The 16,645-nt window shown below is 46.6% G+C and overlaps 1 protein-coding gene across 8 annotated transcripts in view; it reads right to left on the bottom strand.

The window, feature by feature from the left end:
* The window catches only part of JMJD1C (jumonji domain containing 1C), a 167,008-nt gene that overhangs the window by 55,220 nt on the left and 95,143 nt on the right, over window positions 1-16,645 (bottom strand). For 3 of the 8 annotated variants that reach the window (XM_075154257.1, XM_075154256.1, XM_075154261.1), the window contains exons 1-2: window positions 7,704-8,090; window positions 2,375-2,488 (exon numbers count right to left, since the gene is read on the bottom strand). Coding sequence is in view for 1 of the 8 variants with exons in the window: in XM_075154254.1 (XP_075010355.1) it covers window positions 2,375-2,488 (114 nt within the window). In the remaining 7 variants the exon portion in view is untranslated. Of the gene's footprint in view, window positions 1-2,374; window positions 2,489-7,125; window positions 7,178-7,324; window positions 7,418-7,703; window positions 8,091-16,645 lie in introns of those variants that run through there. The other 5 variants (XM_075154258.1, XM_075154262.1, XM_075154260.1 and 2 more) reach the window with 5 other exon arrangements.

The following is a 16,645-nucleotide window of genomic DNA, read 5'->3' as shown; positions in this document are numbered from 1 at the left end:
AATAACAAACAAAACAAATGAACAGAGACAATCCTCCCACTTCAAGTATCTTTCAGGACAAAACAGTCTCATAATGATCAAGTTAATATTTCTGTCTAACACACTGCTGGTACATAATTCAAGTTAGCATATTTTAAAAAACAGTTTCTGTTCCCTTAAAGACATTATCATTTACTGAAGTTCTTATCTGAAAAAATAACTCTTAGAACTTGGCAATGAGACATTGCTAGCCCTGCAAAAAGACATGCCTATGAAAGTAATTTCTAAAACTTCTTATAATCATTCAAATACATAAAATAACATTGAGCTTTCATCAAATAAAGATTTATTTATCTACATTCAAGATCTGAGCAATATCCAGCTAAGACGCAAATTCCAAATGCCTTAGTACTTAAAAGGAATCTGTCAGCAGCCTTCTTGTAATGTTAAAAAAACCAGACAATTTAGGCATCTCTTGTCACCAAACTACTTATGATTGATACAGATCAGTAGCCTCCATCTCAGGCCTTAATAGGTAGCTCTTTGCTCCAGGAGAGGGGGAAACAACCTGACTGCTCACACAGAGTTGCCCTCTACGTGTCAAAAATCAAGGCCTAGAGCTAGGGAGACCAAGCTTGTGTTTTTCACAAGCTACTGCTTTGTTCCAGTTTTTGGTAGACACCTCTTTTAAAACTGAAGTTGCTAATGCTGTTAATTATAGTATTATCTACGAAGATATTATAAAGCCAGCTGTTCATATGATACATTTTCAAAAAATGACATCTTCAATTCCTATGCACCTTCCCAAATTAAGGTGCTTCTGTGTCTAATACTGTATCAGTAAATACTCCTTGAAGTGAAGGACTTAACACGCATATAGCATTGCTATGTTACTGCCAGCCAGGCCTGGCAATAGGATTGTTTTACAGAAGGCAGTCCTTCTCATATATTCAATTTGTTTTGCTCAGCTCATCTTGTAAGAAATGGTCCATTGCCAAAAAGAGATTGATTACTGTTACTGGAATGAACACTATCAGAGATATGATCTTGATAGATCTCAGGCAAAGGACAGACGCTAGCACAAGTACTTGTTTTGTAAAATGAATCTGGAAGATTGCGGCTGGACTCTTGAGGGTTGAATTTACACTTCACAGCTCAGCTGATTTAAGAGGTCGCTGCTGCCAAAGGAGGATATCCCACTCTGCGTTGCGTCATCCTGACCCCCTCCCTAACAGAAGCCACAGCACTCACTGCACCCCGGGCTAATCCAGCTCCGCGCGCTAACATCACAGATGTCGTGTTCCCCATCCCCCCCCGTTTTTGAAAATCAAGGTCGTGCTGGTTTAGAAGGCTGAAGGCACTAGTGTGGGGTCTGATAGTGGGAACTGTCCTTTGCAGCAGAGCCAAGCTGTTCGAGCAGCTCGAGTCATAACATGTAACCTCACGCTGATGAGAAGTGTTGAACTCGCTTGGCTTCCCCACCACAGACACACAAAAGCACCAGCCCTTCCACGAACTGAACCTCCCTCTCCTTTCCCCAGGATTCTATCTCAGTCGCTTCTCTTTTTCTAGCTCTATATTTGGTATTGGGAAAAAACGTCTTGGTGAAGGAGGCGGGAAGAAGGGGTGTCAGGACAAAATTACATAGCATTTATTCAGGGCCATCTGTTATTCCAAGTCTCAAAGTACTATTTCTGTATCACCGCAGTGTACCACCCCAGCCATAAGAAAGAATTTATGGCTATTCTAATTGCAATCAGTTCAGCACAAATTGAAGTACCAAATGTTTTCCTATTTGTCACAGAAGAGATTTTTAGACCTTCTTCGGGGGGGGGAGGGGAATCATTGTTTCTCTTCTTCTTTAAATACACACACATTAATACATTAAAGTGTTTCTAATTAATGAAAAAGGCATTAAAATCAAGGATACTGGAAATTTTAGCAGGCTGAGAAATAACAGCAAGAGAAAGGGTTTTTTCTTTTTCAAAAATTAGTATTTTCTGCTATTCATTCTCAAAAAAACAGTAAGTCAGAGATCACTGTAGTAGTGCAAAGACCTAAAAATGAAAACCCAGCTTCAGAAGGATGGATACTATCTCTTACCTGCTCTACAGTTAATGGTACTGATTAACCTTTAAAGAGGTCAGGTATTTTATTTAAAAGTGGTTCAGTAGTATTAGTTGCATAGTACTCCTTGACATCATCAGATTCACTAGAACCAGATATAGTATCCGATATAACCTTTCACAAAATGAGCAACAATCTTTGCCAATGATCAATAGGAAATTGTCCCTGTAACACAGAACTTGGCTGTAAAACGCACTTAAAAATAATAAACACACGGATTTTAATTAAGCTAAATGAACAGGACTTATACACTAACCAAATTTCTTACCTGATAGGGCTGAAAGGCACTATCTTCAGTTATAAAATCCAGCTGTTTGTCCACAAGGAATTCTACTGCAGTAATTGAATTGTATACACTTTTTCCAACCAAGGGCTTGAATGTCTATTGGAAGAAAAGAAAAAGAAAATTAGCCAATTAAAAAAAGCTCAGCACATCAAACCCCCAGGACTGTATAAACACTGACGTAATTCTTCCATCAAAACAAGTTAAAACAGAATAACAATTACTAATTATACAAGAAAGAAGGATTTTGTATTTTGTCGTTTTTCCTTTGTGCCGTTGGTGGAAAACCAGCCAGAAAAGGGAACTACCACCATACATTCTTCCTTTCCCCCACCGTGCTTGAGCAAGAGTGTTTACCACAGAAGCTCAAAGTACAAGAGCACGATTATATCTTAAACATACAGCTTAGCACGCAGATCCTCTCTTTCTGCCTGCAGGACTAGCTAGCGCAGTGGTAATTACACTAAGGACGCTGAAGTGGAAACCGACTGCAGACGTGAAAACGCCTCCCCCCTTCCTGTTCTGAAATCGTTCACCTTGCCTCAAGTCAACCATCTCATTTCCCTGCCCGTCTCTGCATCTGTTCTGACTCTGCTGCCTGCCGCCCCCGCAGCCGCTCCTCCCTGCAGCAACCGGCTGCTCCAGCGCAGCGGCTTTGGAGACGGCAGGGCCCAGTCCCGGGGCTTTTGCAGCAGGGCCGGGAGGTTTCCTGCTTCCTCCCACATGCTGGGGAAGCGGCAAGGGGCCTCCCAGCCCCGCTGCAAAAGCCAGGCATGGAGAAAGGGGAGCAGGGAATAACGGGCTCCTTGATGCCCCTGTACAGTCTTTGCCTGAAGCACCCTGCCTCGTCCAGGCGCAGCAGGATGCAGTAGGCAAGTGGGGAGGGAGCCATGACTTCAACGGGTCTCCCCCGAGAGGGGACGAGCAAGCAGTCCCCTTCCCTGCTGGCTGGGTTTCCTGGAACAGAAGCACAAGGAGAGCGTGACTGAGCAGGGATGTACTGAGAGGGGATGAGTCAGGTGAAAAGGAAATCCCAGCGGATGGAGGGGAGAGAAAATGCCGCTCTGAAGACAGATGGGCACAGCAAGAGGAAGGCACGGGTGAACAAAAGAAACGACCAGCAGAAAGAACATGCAGGATATAAGGGAAAAAAACATGGAGGGACAGAAAAAAAAGAGAGGAAAGTTTATTCTACAAGACAAAAAAAATAGTAACGAGGGAAAACAGGAAAAGAAAAAAGCCCTTTGAGACTGATTCTAAATTTAAAATGCAGGAGGAAAAGACAAAGAGGAGAAACAAGGGCAGGTCAAACCACATGAAGCGTTGTGCAAATGCTACACCAACATCTGTTAAGATGTCGCTATCGCAACAGGACATCATTAGCTCACAAGCAACACCCCGCAGCAGCAGACCCCAAGAACTTACAAGGGGAGGGCAGGATCACGGCCACCTATTTACAGATGAGGAAACTGAGGCACGAAGCAATCCCGTAACTTGACAAAAGTCACCTAAGCAGGGCAGCGGCAGAGTCAGTGACCTGCCCTCAGCCAGTCTGCAAGCAGCTCGTAAGAGATGCACTCAAGGGTTTATCAGACTTCATTACCTACTTTACAAAGGTGTTGCCTTGCGATTAGGCTAAATATAACTCAAGCCTCTCTGGAGCTGCAGCTTTGGCACTTGCTAAACAAATGAGAGAATACTTCACTAGAGATACATAATACTTTCTAATACATGTATCCAACTCTACAAATGCTCAGATTTAATGTACTGCATTCTTGTTTCCAATTTATTTAAGGTTTCACTTCAGCTGTTATCCTTTCGCATGCAAGCAAGGGGGAAAAAAAAACCCTATCAGTCAGTCAGCCATCTCAACAACAGGGTAACTAGATGAAAGGGCTGGAGGGGCAGGAGAATATGATAATATGCTAACTACAGAGTCTGAATAGTAAATAATTATTTAACCTCTAATAGTTAAGAAAGGGCCTTTGCTCTTGCATCACTTTTCTATAATGGATCTTGTATTGCTAATGGTTCGAGTTAAGAGAGGGTGGAGTTCACATCACGAAAGTGCAAAGCATTGAGTGCATAAACTCACAAGTGGACAAACTCTTCTTTAAAAAAGTCAACGTTGTAGTCTCTCAGTTCTTAATTCACCCCCACGTCTTCACATACACTGTTCTACTTTTTCCACGCTGGCTCCTTTCTAACTTTCTGTGCTATTATTCAGGTCAAGAAACACGTTTCCGACTACAAACAACAGGACATACCACATCATTAGCTGAAACGAAACCGTGTGGAATGCGGCTTGCAGTTATCATTCAGGATTCAGACAACACTACAGATTGAGGTACGTGTGAGCCACCGGTTTATCTTACTGCTGGTATTAAAAGAACTAGTTCCAAATATAGATCTGAGAGCGTGATTATTCTGAGAAGAGAAACGTGATGCCTTCTCATTTGCTTTCATAGATCTAAGCCTCTAGACAGGCCAACGCCCCCAAAATACGCATGTGGAGGATACAGGCAGAGAGGAAAAATATGTAAATAAATAAAGCAAAACTACACCATGTCACACACCTCCTCATAAGCGGATGGCTGCTCAGCCACACACAACTTGAGATTTTTCAGACACTATTAGAAAACATTCCTGCTATCAAAGAACAACAAAACCCCACCCTTTAAAAAACCAGGCCTTCTCAGGAAGTCCAGACTCCATCAGCTCCAGGAGATAGGCAGGCCACCAAGGAGATATCCAAACGGGGACAGGTTAGGGGTTTGAAAAATCTTAAGACAGAAGACATGACCAAACTTCACACCACGCATCACAAATGCACAAAGAAAAACACACTAAGAGCACAGCAGGCAAGAGTCAGCTACTAGAGGCAAGCATGTGAGACATGTAACAACATGAAAACAGATGTAAGAAGGTCCAACAAACTCCTTGCAGACTTTCAGAGGAAGACGCTACCTCTTTCTGTTCCCAAAGTGGAGGACAACTCTAGGGAGAATCAGGCATACTGGCTACAACCAGGAAAAACTAAACCTCTTCAAACAAAAATCTCCTTTTCAAACTTATATAAAGGTTCCTTTTACCATCTATGTTAACCCAACTCCCTGAAGACCACAATTAAGCAAAGGACTCAAGCACTCAATTTTAAGTGACATCTGACTTCAGCACTCTTCTAGGCAGCTGCTTGAAAAAAATCCCACTTTTTTTTTCCCCCACCAAATTTCCCTGCTTGGCCAAAGGGAGCTCTATGAACACATACACACACTTTGGTTGCTTTGCTACCAAGTTCCCTGATACTGAATAAAATGCATTTCTTACTCCGCCCCCCCAGTCTCCCCATGATTTTACCCCAGCTCATGCGAGAAATAACCTGCCTACAGGAGGCATCTGGCACAGCTCTGAGACTAAGAAGAGGAGTTGGTTTAGGAGGTTAACAGTTGGACTCGATGATCTTTTCCAACCTAAATGATTCTATGATTCCCAAAATCCAAACAAATTTTTAGAAAATATTAAGTACCATCACTTCACAGCAAACAGTCTCAGAACTATTTGATGGCATTCACTCGTGAATACAGATTACTCACAGACTGCTTTTTCTAACGCCCAGTGACACAACTCATCTATTTATTTATCGTTTCAGAACCCCCATGGCAACCACAGGCCTCGCTTTCCCGAGGAAGCAGTACTGAGCAAGCACATAGTGCATTTTTATCTCTGCCTAATGCACTTAAGCAGCTGTAGACGTGGTAAGCCGCCCCCACCGAGTGAGCAGGCAGTAGCCTGGCACTGGCCCGGGCTCCAGGAGCCGCCGCACCTCGGCTGCGAGCTGCTGACTGCCGGCTGCTGCAGCCTGGGCGCTGCCAGGCTGTGACACCCAGCAGGCTCGCTGCAGCAAACGCTCGGGTTACAGCTGAGCTCGCAGCTGCTGCCCTGCTCATCCCGCACGTACCACTACCTCATTTGCCTCGCTGGGGCTTACAGCCTGCTTAGCTGGGCACCCTGCGCCCGAAGCCTGCTCCTCACACCACAAAAGCACATTTTCCTATGCAGATGTACGGCATTTGCCTTTTTTTTTTAATCTCTCTAGAGGAATTTATACCGTAAAGAGAAGAGCCTTTTAAAAAGCTAAAAATTTATTCAAGAAAGCTGTTCTTAAACTAAAACTTGTAACATTTTATAGGTTTTCCTCTTTAAACCACAAAAAATGAAAAGATCATGTAAACTCAATCTATACGTGCTATTCAGCAAACTTTTCCACATATTGTTCTTTAGCCTCGCTGTTTAGTCTGCAATAGCGCAAACACTGGCACCTTTTCATTATGACACTTAATCATTCAAAATAGCTGCAGCTCTCTTCCAACGCCTCTTTGTTGCCATGGTTTGTACTCAAAGGCAGAATTACCGAGTGAAAAAGAACGGAAGGTAAATAAAGCAGATTTGACATAAAAATCGAGCATCGAGGTTTCTCATTTGCAGACTACTTTGCCTGCATTCCGTAGGGAAGACCCCGTTTCCAGCCAAGGCGTTACTCCGGGCGGAACTCACTCAGCCCTTCCCCGGCGGGGGGTGTCGGAGCCCGCAAGCAGAAGGAAGCAACCGACGGGACGCGGGTGCGAAGGCACGGCCAGCCGGGCCCCCTCCCGCCGGAGGCGGCGGGGTGCCGCATGGCAGCGCGCACCGCGCTGCAACGATTATCGCAGCTGTTCGGTAACGGCACGGCTCCTTACCCCTAACGCCTGCACAACGAGCCCTTCAAGTTCAGGAGCCGGCGTTAACGGCAGAAATTTAACCTCACTAACAAAAAAAAAAAAAAACAACAAAACAAAAAAACACATCGGTTTCTTAAACTACGTTTCCCCCTTGTTTCCGAAGGGCGCAGGCCGGCCCTGCGCGGCTCCCCGGGGCAGGGAGCCGTCCGGTACTCACGGTGCCGCCGGCACGCCTCGCTGGCGCACGGCCGCGTTCCCCCGCCGCCGGGCCGCGCACAAAGCCGCCGCGTGCCGCGCCCGCCTCCGCGCTCCCCCGCGGAAGCCCGCCCGTCACGTGCGCCGCTCCGCACACCGCGGGGGGGTGGGCCACGACAGCCCCGCGGGCCGGGGGCGCGCCCTGCTCCGCCCCCGCAGCCTCGGAGGGCAAACAAAGACGCGCGGGCGCCCCTCAGAAAGTTAAAGTGTCCGCGGGGGGGGGGGGGGGGGGGGGTGTCCGCGGAGGAAGCCGCAGACGGCGCCCCCCGCCCTCCCCCCCGAACCATGGCGGCGGATTCTCCCCCCGACCCCAGCCGATCCCCCCGCCCGTCGGAACGCACCTCGCTCGGCGCCCCGCGGCCCGGCCCGGCCCGCGGGACCTCCGCGCCCGCCTCCGCCTTTGAACTCACAAGGAAAATGGTTCTCGCCGCGCCGCTTCCGGGTCGGGCCGGGCCGGGTGGCCGCGCCGGGGGCGGGGACGGCGGGGCCGGGGGAGGAGGCGGCGGAGGGAAGGAGGGGGAGGAGGAGAAGGAGGAGGAGGGCTCGCCGCCCGCCCTTTGTGGGCCCGGCGCGGGCTAGCGCGCAGCTGGGCCCGCCGCGGAGGCCCCGGCGCGTCCCCGCTGCTGGGTCATGGCGCGCCGCCGCCACCGCTTACATAAGGGCGGGCGCGCGGTGCGCGGGGCCGGCCATGGCGGCGTTCTGCCGGGGCGGGGAGGAGCCGGGACGCGCCGCGCCGAGCCGCCGGGAGCCGAGCCGAGCCGAGCCGCGCCGCGCCGCCGGGAGCCGAGCGAGGGGAGCACGCCGGCGGGAAGGGGCGGCGCTCGGTCTGGCGCGACCCGCGGGGGCGGGGAGGCGGCCACGTCCCGCGGGGGCGGAGCCGCGGGCCACGTGTGGCGGCGGTCCGGGAGCGGTGCCGTAGCACCCGGCGGCTGAGGGCCTCCCGCTTCCCGGCGGCCCACGCCAGACCTCGGCACCCTGGCAAAACCTGAAGCCTAGTCTACGGCCGAAGTCCTTCCCCCCCGACAAGCCCCCGCGGTGCCGGGTTTGTCCTTCGAAAGCCTCTCCCTACCCCTCCCTCGGGTGGGCTTTCAAAGTCATCAAACGAGGGCTACAATTCTGCCCAGGTTTACCTACCCCCAAAAAAAAAAAAGAAAAAGGAAGAGCGGGTCAGGCCTGAGCTCAGTGCCTGGTTTCGGTCCAGAGGCAGTCGAAGCAGAGGGCGGTGAGGGGAGCGACCCGCAGGGCAGGGGACGAGCCGGGAGTCTTGGGCTGCTCGCTCCCCCCGACACGGCGAAAAACCTGGCAGGGGCTGGTCATCCGAAAGCCTTCCGCTAACGGCACGCTGCGCCGTGATCAGCGAGCATTTACAGCCCCTACACTGCTGCAAAACGTTCTCAAGCACAATTTTCTAATTTTCAGCATACAACCTAGCATACAACCCCTGCTCACAAAAAAAACCAAAACGTGTTTTCCCACTGCTGAACAGAAGTGAATGGCACTAACCAAGTACTTGTTCAGTTTACATAAAAACATCAATTCATCTGAATAGTCCAGGGAGGGGAAAGTGCATGGTGCACTATCTAATGACAAAATGGTTTCCAAACAGAAATTTAGGAGTAACGCCTGTAATGCATTCCTTGGGCTTAGCTCACATACACAAGCATGGATAGGGAAAAAAAAAAAAAATCACAAGGGAGGTTGGGATAGAGGCATTTATTTCCTCCAAACCCTTTAAACATAAACAGCTGTACATTTTTTATTTCATGGAAAAAATATAAAGCATGTAGTTTGCCAAGAAAGTATGAGAATAATGGGAAATCAATGCATGACTACCTCTCTGTTCTCATCTTGAATTATTCCAAGTGATGTAAGCTTAAAGGTGTACTGGAATGCTATAAAATACTGAGCTCTGAAATAATAAAATACTTAAGTACAGTTAAAAATTAAAGTTGAACTGGAAGGCTCTCTACCCACCACGGACCTTTCTCCGGCAACTGGATTTCTTCCTCAGCAGTTCGTGACACTGCACGCACACAAGCAGGGCAGGAACCAGGCTACCTGTACGCGGTTTTTGGACACTACCCAGCCTACGCTCAAACCACGTAATTGCAAAACTGGATTTTGCTTTGAAGGGACACTAGCAGAGGTGGTTTATTATATTGATTTTCCCTTTTAAGTGGTCTTCCAGCCCCGTGAGCCCGAGGCGGCTAAGCAGCCTTATATGGCAGCAAGGCTGCGGGGGGACGGCAGTGCCCTGAGCAGGCTCCATCTATTCCTGACCACCCAGACCGGACAGTTGCTCCTCTTGTCTCCGGCACCCCTGTGCACAGCACCTCACCAGATCCGCTCGCCCTCAGGGATAGCCAGAGAAAGGCCTTCTACTGCCAGCAGAGCATGGGGCTTGCTAACCCCCTCTGCTCCCCCAAAACATACCTCCTGCCCCAGCCGGGCCGCGGTGGGGCTGCACTTCCTCATCTCCAGAGAAAAAAATTAAAACAAACATCTTAGGACACCATTTTGACCTGATTTCTTTCCAATTCCTTCTTCTCCACCCCACCTCCCCCGGGCTAGGGGGGAATAACACCTCAGCTGCTTTCACCAGTACCGAGACAGGTTGTGCACTAGCACAGACTAAAATGCATCCTTATTCCATGTTTGGGGCCACAGTTTGCACCACCTTTACCCGTGTGGTGCAGAAGCATGCCCATTCTCTGCCACCAAACAGCAACAGGGCACCTGGTGAAGTGGGTGGGGGAGTCTTTCACAGACTCAGTTCTTCAAAGGCCTCACCACCTCTAAAAAATAAAACTTGACCTATCAGTAATAGCTGACACAAGGAAATATCCTGAACTCAGACTCTGCCAAGGAGTCAAGAAATAATATATTTTTTCCAAACTTAATTCGGTACTTGTATGATCTTCAATTTAACTTTTAAAGAGCATTTTAGATTACCTCCAAGAAGTACTGAACATCCCAAAGACATACTACTACTACCACCAAATTCATACCTCTCTCATATAGTTTCAGGGGTTTGTTTTACCATTTCTCTCAAGTAAGGGTCCAAAGACTAACAGTTATTTCAGGAAGGACAAACAAATGAATTACGCCTATTACAGAACGCAACATACTTCATGCTACTATTAAACTACTGGTGCTGTGATAGCTGTGCGGTATGTGGTGCAACTGTCAAAGCTGGCAATCCTTAATAATATCCAAGACAGACACTGTTAAAATACAAATCACAAGACTGTCTGGAGGACAGGCAAGTTTGCCCATTTGGACAAAGCTTTATTAATAGACTGCGACTTAGTAACAAAGAATATTAATACCCAGTGCAGCACCACCTATTCATTACCACAGAGGGATTTTGCTAAAAATTCTCAAGTGGCACCAGCTACGTGTGGAATACTAACCCAGCAACTCTATTTCCAAGGGTTTCACTTAAAGACCATCTCAGTAAAAATCCACTAAGTCGGAAAACGCCTTTTGAGAGTATAAAAAATAACGAAGTTGCTACTGGTGCAATTGCTGATGTAAGTATGCTAGGGCAACATAAAACAACGTTTACATCATTACAGCTTACTAAATTTACTGCAATATATATGTGTATATTCTTAACAAAACAGAGATTTACCACGTAAAGGCACTAATGCCAATTTTTAAGTAACAATTTTAAAATTGAGTGTCTTAAGAGTCCCAAAGCCTATGGAAAATATTGTATCCAAGCTTGGTTATGACATTTGCAAAATACTGCGCTTTAGAGCAGCTTATTTAATAGTCACATTATTTTAGTGCTGCTTCCAACTACTGTTTGCTTCATCTCACAATTGGGCCTGAACTCTGTCAAACAAGCCATACTATAAGCTTGCAGAACAGAGCTGCCTTTGTTCTTTGGCACTGCCAGTCCCCTATGGAATCAGGCAGCACACTGAACTGCACTCGGCAAACAATCCCTGACCTTCAATTACTGTCTTGGCTGGCTGCCACAGGATACATGTATTACTGGTAACACAGTGTGCTCTATTTTGCAGATAATCACTAGAACTACAGATAATCATGAAAATCGACAGAAAAACGCACACGTTCCCTTCCTAAAATCGCAGTCGTAACTTCAACTACGGCAAAGTGTTCCTCCGGTGTGCCGCAGTAGCACACCCTAGGCTCAGGCCACGCATGCGAGGATGGCAATACTGCAGGTTTTGTATTTTTAGAGACCGCACGAAAAATTCCAGGTGGTGTATGGCTTTGCCTTCCTCTGCTGGAGGTTTTCGGTTCGGTTTTTGTTTGCTTTGAGGCGGAAGGCATGCCGGCTTGTGCTGGCACGGTTTTGCAAGAGCTGCTGTTTTTTCCTTTTTTTTTTTTTTTTTTTTTTTTTGGCCCCCCCCGTTAAAACACCGGCAGGTTTTTCACTCGACGCAGAGGCGTTGGCCGGGCGGCCGGCGCCCGGGCAGGGCTGGCGGTGCGGGCGGAGGCCGGCGGGCAGCGCCGCCCCCCGCAGCCCCTTTGTTGGCGGGGCCGGGGCCGGCACCAGCTGCAGCCCTTGTACTTGCGGGCTGGCCGCCAGCCAGCGCCGGGGCCGTGAGTCACGGCCCTGCTGGGAGGCCACCGGCCCCGCGCTGCCAGAAACACCGCAAGGACGACGGGAACCTAAAGCACACACAGCGCGGGGGGGTCCTGCCGTCACCCGCCGTTCGGTGCTGGAAGGCCGTAAACCCCTTCGACTGCAAACCACGCTCCCTCCCCGCACCTCAGCCGAGAAACCCAGGCCTGCGATGCTGCTGGCAAGGAAGGGCCCATGTAAATATTGTGAATGAGTAAATATTTAAACTTTAAAACAAATGAAAGTTATTTAAATCGGTCTTCACCATTTAAATTAGCGTTTTTCTACTTATCTTCTTCCTGCGTGCACTGCCCTACATTTGCTTAGCAAGCAGAACTGTTTCATAGCGATACTCCTGCAGAAATAATACCGTGTCAGAACGGAGCTACGGTCAGTCTTACCTTAGTGGAGAAATTAACTTTCTGATTACGTATTTGTGCAAACCAACTGAGTTCAAACGGTGTACTTAAGTGCAGAAGCCAAAGTCCAAAGGAAGAATTAATGTGTGTGAAACAATCATTGCTACCAAGGCTGCAACACATAAAGTACAGTAACTAGCATTTAGGCACCAGTTCATTTGGCAAATTCATTTAAACTCTCCTTTTTTGGTTATGGAGGTGGGCAAATCTCCTTGGGAGACATCCAGACATGCAAAAACTTCACCAGGCTATCTTCAGTAATTTTTCAAAATTGAGAAGCTGAGGACAACAGTGTACATGGAGGAACATGAGCAACAATACAATTAATACACTCGCAGATCAGCGCTAACTGATTTTATGGTATGTTTCAAATTAATCCAATTTAAAATATGGTTTCTATCTGCAATATTTTCAATCAACTTTTAAAATCACTTTTGTCTTTCCCTGGGCAAGCACCATGGGGTTTAATGCTGCATGCATCAACATGACTGTGCAATTTTCCCCGTTACTTCATCCCCATCTACTTCATCATATCAGTACCATAATCGCAGCTCTGGGAATAAGCTCTGTTAGTAAACTTGCACTATTTTTGTGGCTGAATTGGTGTCCCTGCTGCATCAGGAGACCAATAATCTTGGTAAAAGAAAAACCAGAAGCATGGCATTAAAAAAAAAAACAAAACAAAACAAAAAAACCATCATTGTAGGCAATAGCATTGCATGAATTTTCTTATTTGCTGGAGTTTGCTGCCAGTGTTTAAATGATCTGCAAACTTCAGAAACTACAAATTTTGAATGTCGACAAATAATTTCAGACCAAGTTGCTTTCAGTTCTCCTGTTATAAAACCCCAATCCTTCATACAAATTCAACTCGTTCTTTCAGGTCTAAGCTACCTCAATAGTATTTTTTACAATTGCTGCCCCTAGTTTCTTTTCTTCCTAGCCCATTCTACACCTTTCCCTAATTCAGTTTCTATTAGCAGCCTGTCGCTGACATTTTTCTCTCTACCTAGCCTCTGCAGTATGCCATTTGCAGGTACAAATCCTTATACCTGGAACCTAGAGAACGATGCTCAAACTCCAGATTTATGTCCAAAGACAAAATATTAAGTAGTTTCTCAGGCATCCGTTTGTGGATGTCTGTCATCTCAAGCCCAGCATCGCTGTAACAGACTTGGGTTTTCCTATGCCCTCTCCCTTCGTTAGCTGAGCAAAAATACTGTGACCCTGCCACTCACTCAAATCCAGTGACATCAATGTCATCTTTAAGTGTGACCTGCTCTCTCTCACTTCTAGGTCCAGGTTACATGAAACTCTTGCAGATCTTTCTTACAAACCTTATAAAACATATGTTTTTCTACCCATTCCCATAGTTCAGAGCACCAGCCTACACTCATCCTGCATTTTGACTACTGAACCCTCCTTTCCTTTGGCCTTAATAAATGCATACATGTTCAGATCCACTCAAAATGCTGTCACAAACACCTCCAGCCCACAACGTCCACTCTTTGTACTCCTTCCCCCAGTAGTCCCATCACATCAAACTGCACTTTCAGAAACAGCATCTCCCGATCCTACTATCGCTCATTTATCAATTTCAGGAACAGCTTACTGGCAACACTTGCAAAAAGCTGATTCATTGACATCTTTCCATTTTCTCCTTAAAACTCTGCTTTGCTGTACTGACCTCTGAAACCTTGACAATGGCTTGGCCACTGCTTTATGGAAGCCTCATCTTCCCTCATAAGCAATGCCTCCTATTTCCCATCTGCCTGTCTCTGTGTGTCATCTGCCCTTGACTTACTCTCAAATTTTAACTCCATGGAGAAAGAACCCTTTTCATTCTGCGTTTGTTCTACAACTCATTGCACAATGAAATCCTGAACTTTCATATGGATTTCCTAGTGTCATGGTAATGTGCCACAACAGTCATTAACCTTGGGAGTGGATTCTGTCTTCCACAAAGCAAGCATAACAGCTTTAAGATCATAACGTTCTTACCCACACTCCTCCTGCAATATTCATCAAACCCTTTTTAACTTGGGTGCCATCCATGTTTCTCCGTATTCATGCTTCTTCAGCCTTCTTGCTTCCCTCACGACAATGCCAAACTCCCTCCAACTCATTTCTTGGCTTTATTCTCTTCTTCCAACCCTATCGCCAACATTCACAACGTTCTTGCATCCTTTTCCCCCTGAACTTACTGGATGTAACATTCATTTACCCGGCCTCCTTCCAGCCTCACCTCCAGAAAAACAACCTGATTGAGAACATCAGCTTCAGGCTTCCTACATCCACTGAATTGCTGGTCTTCTGATTCAGTGTCTGGCACTGCCTCCCTCTCATACTTCCCACTAACTGAAGTCCGTTCTGGAACAGGACTCCACCTTTCACCCTCCTACTGCTTCCTGCCCCTCTCATACTACATTCCCAATTGCCTCTCTGAAGCACATCTCACTTCCTGAGAGTCACCCAGATCTAGCTTTCATAAGGTCCCTTTCTGTTTTTATTCCCCAGAGCTTAAATACCTGCCTCACCTTTTTCCATCTCACCCCCTACATCCTTGTTAACTTTGATTTCCAGAGCACTATTTTTTTCCCCAATTCTGCTGTTTTTTCAGTTGTTCTGCCCTGCCACTCCTCTCTCTTTCCTTTGTCTAAGGCATCTTATTCACCAGCTTAGTCAGCTTCCTGTCTCTTAAATGGACTGTATTTTATTCTGCATTTTTCTATTTGCTCTTCTCCAAAACAACTCGGGTGCATCCTCCCCACGGAGAGCATGGCTTCCCACTGCCGTTCGGGGATTGCTGATTGCTCAGGCTGCTGGCAGGCCCTTCAGTCCAGGGCCGCCTCCTGGAAACAAGCCACTGGCTCCCTAGGAGGCGAAATGGGGTGCGGTTCTGAGGGAGCCTCACTCCAGGCATCACTTCCTCTGTTACGGCAGTGGTGAGAATGCACCCGTGCCGGTATTTTCCATTCCCACAGCCCTATGACAGTATCCAAGCGACTCTTGTAATATCAAATGTTCCCCATATGCCTGACGCCACACCCAGCGCATGCAACATATTCTTGACATCATGCTATAAAATGGTCACTTGAGTAGGTTGTAACAACTCAGTTAAGTAGAAAGTCTCTCTGGGGAGTGGAATTGGCTCTTGAAATAGAGCTGGGATCAGGAGAAAAAGATATGTTAAATAGGAGCTATCTGGAATAACAAAAGCCTTAAAAAGATACAAAAGGTGAAGATATAAAAATCTTGAAAAAAGATGTATCAAGAACAGAGAGCAGTATTTTGGAAGAATGCATCCTGTAGAAGCTGAAAGAGGGAAATACCTGCTTCAGATTATCATATGAATGAAGTTGTTATACATACATTTGGATTCCATTTCTGAGAAGCAAGAGACTCCTCAAGGCCATTCCTCCAGTCTTTACATTTACTCCCTTTTACTGACAGCAATGTATTTCACTGCTTGTCAGGCAGAATAAGAATAAGCAATGTGGAGTAAGCACATTCAATCTGCAATATATTCAGAACGGGTTGGTTTTTTTTGTTAATAGTTAAAAGGCTACAACTTCTATTCCTTCCTCCTTCTGTACTTCTACTGTCTCCAAAAAATCAGGAACCCCACTTGCCAGTTCTGCAGGCTTTCTATCTGGCTATCTCTGGATCCCCTTAGTAAGGAAAGGCCATTCAGGGCGGGAGAGGATTACTCGTCTTGGATTCAGTGCCTCTGTGCTCTCTTAGTCCCAGCTTGTTGGGAGTAACGTCATACTTGGACATTTCTGTGTTTTGCGATACATCCTTTTTATATCCTAAACATGTACATTTTAAGCATAAGAGTATCTTATCTTAAAAGTAGTGTTTTCATATTTCCAAACACTAACACTTAAATATTAAGCAACATCAATGCACTGTGTTTTAATTAGCTTTGTAAAAAGCTCGATCTTACTGAGACAACATGCTAATATATACTCCTCAAAAATATCACACTGTTCACCTCACCTGCGTGTGTCATGCAAGCAGGGAGAGATACAATCTAGTTTCAGACTACATACAGAAATATATTTTAACCTTCTTGAGCAGTATTTTTTCCTGTTATGATTGTTTTATAATCATATGGTGACTTTGTCAGACTTCCTACACTGAGGTACAGTTGCTAATACACTGGTTTGATTCCTGACTCTGTAGTATAAAAGATTTGGGAGAACTTCTCAAAGACAAAAACCTTATAGGCATAAACCACTACGAAATCGAGGTTAAAAGT

The sequence above is a fragment of the Calonectris borealis genome, chromosome 7, assembly GCF_964195595.1.
Source record: "Calonectris borealis chromosome 7, bCalBor7.hap1.2, whole genome shotgun sequence".
In the NCBI taxonomy this organism is placed as follows: Eukaryota; Metazoa; Chordata; class Aves; order Procellariiformes; family Procellariidae; genus Calonectris; species Calonectris borealis.
This window is presented reverse-complemented; position numbering and strand designations above follow the sequence as displayed.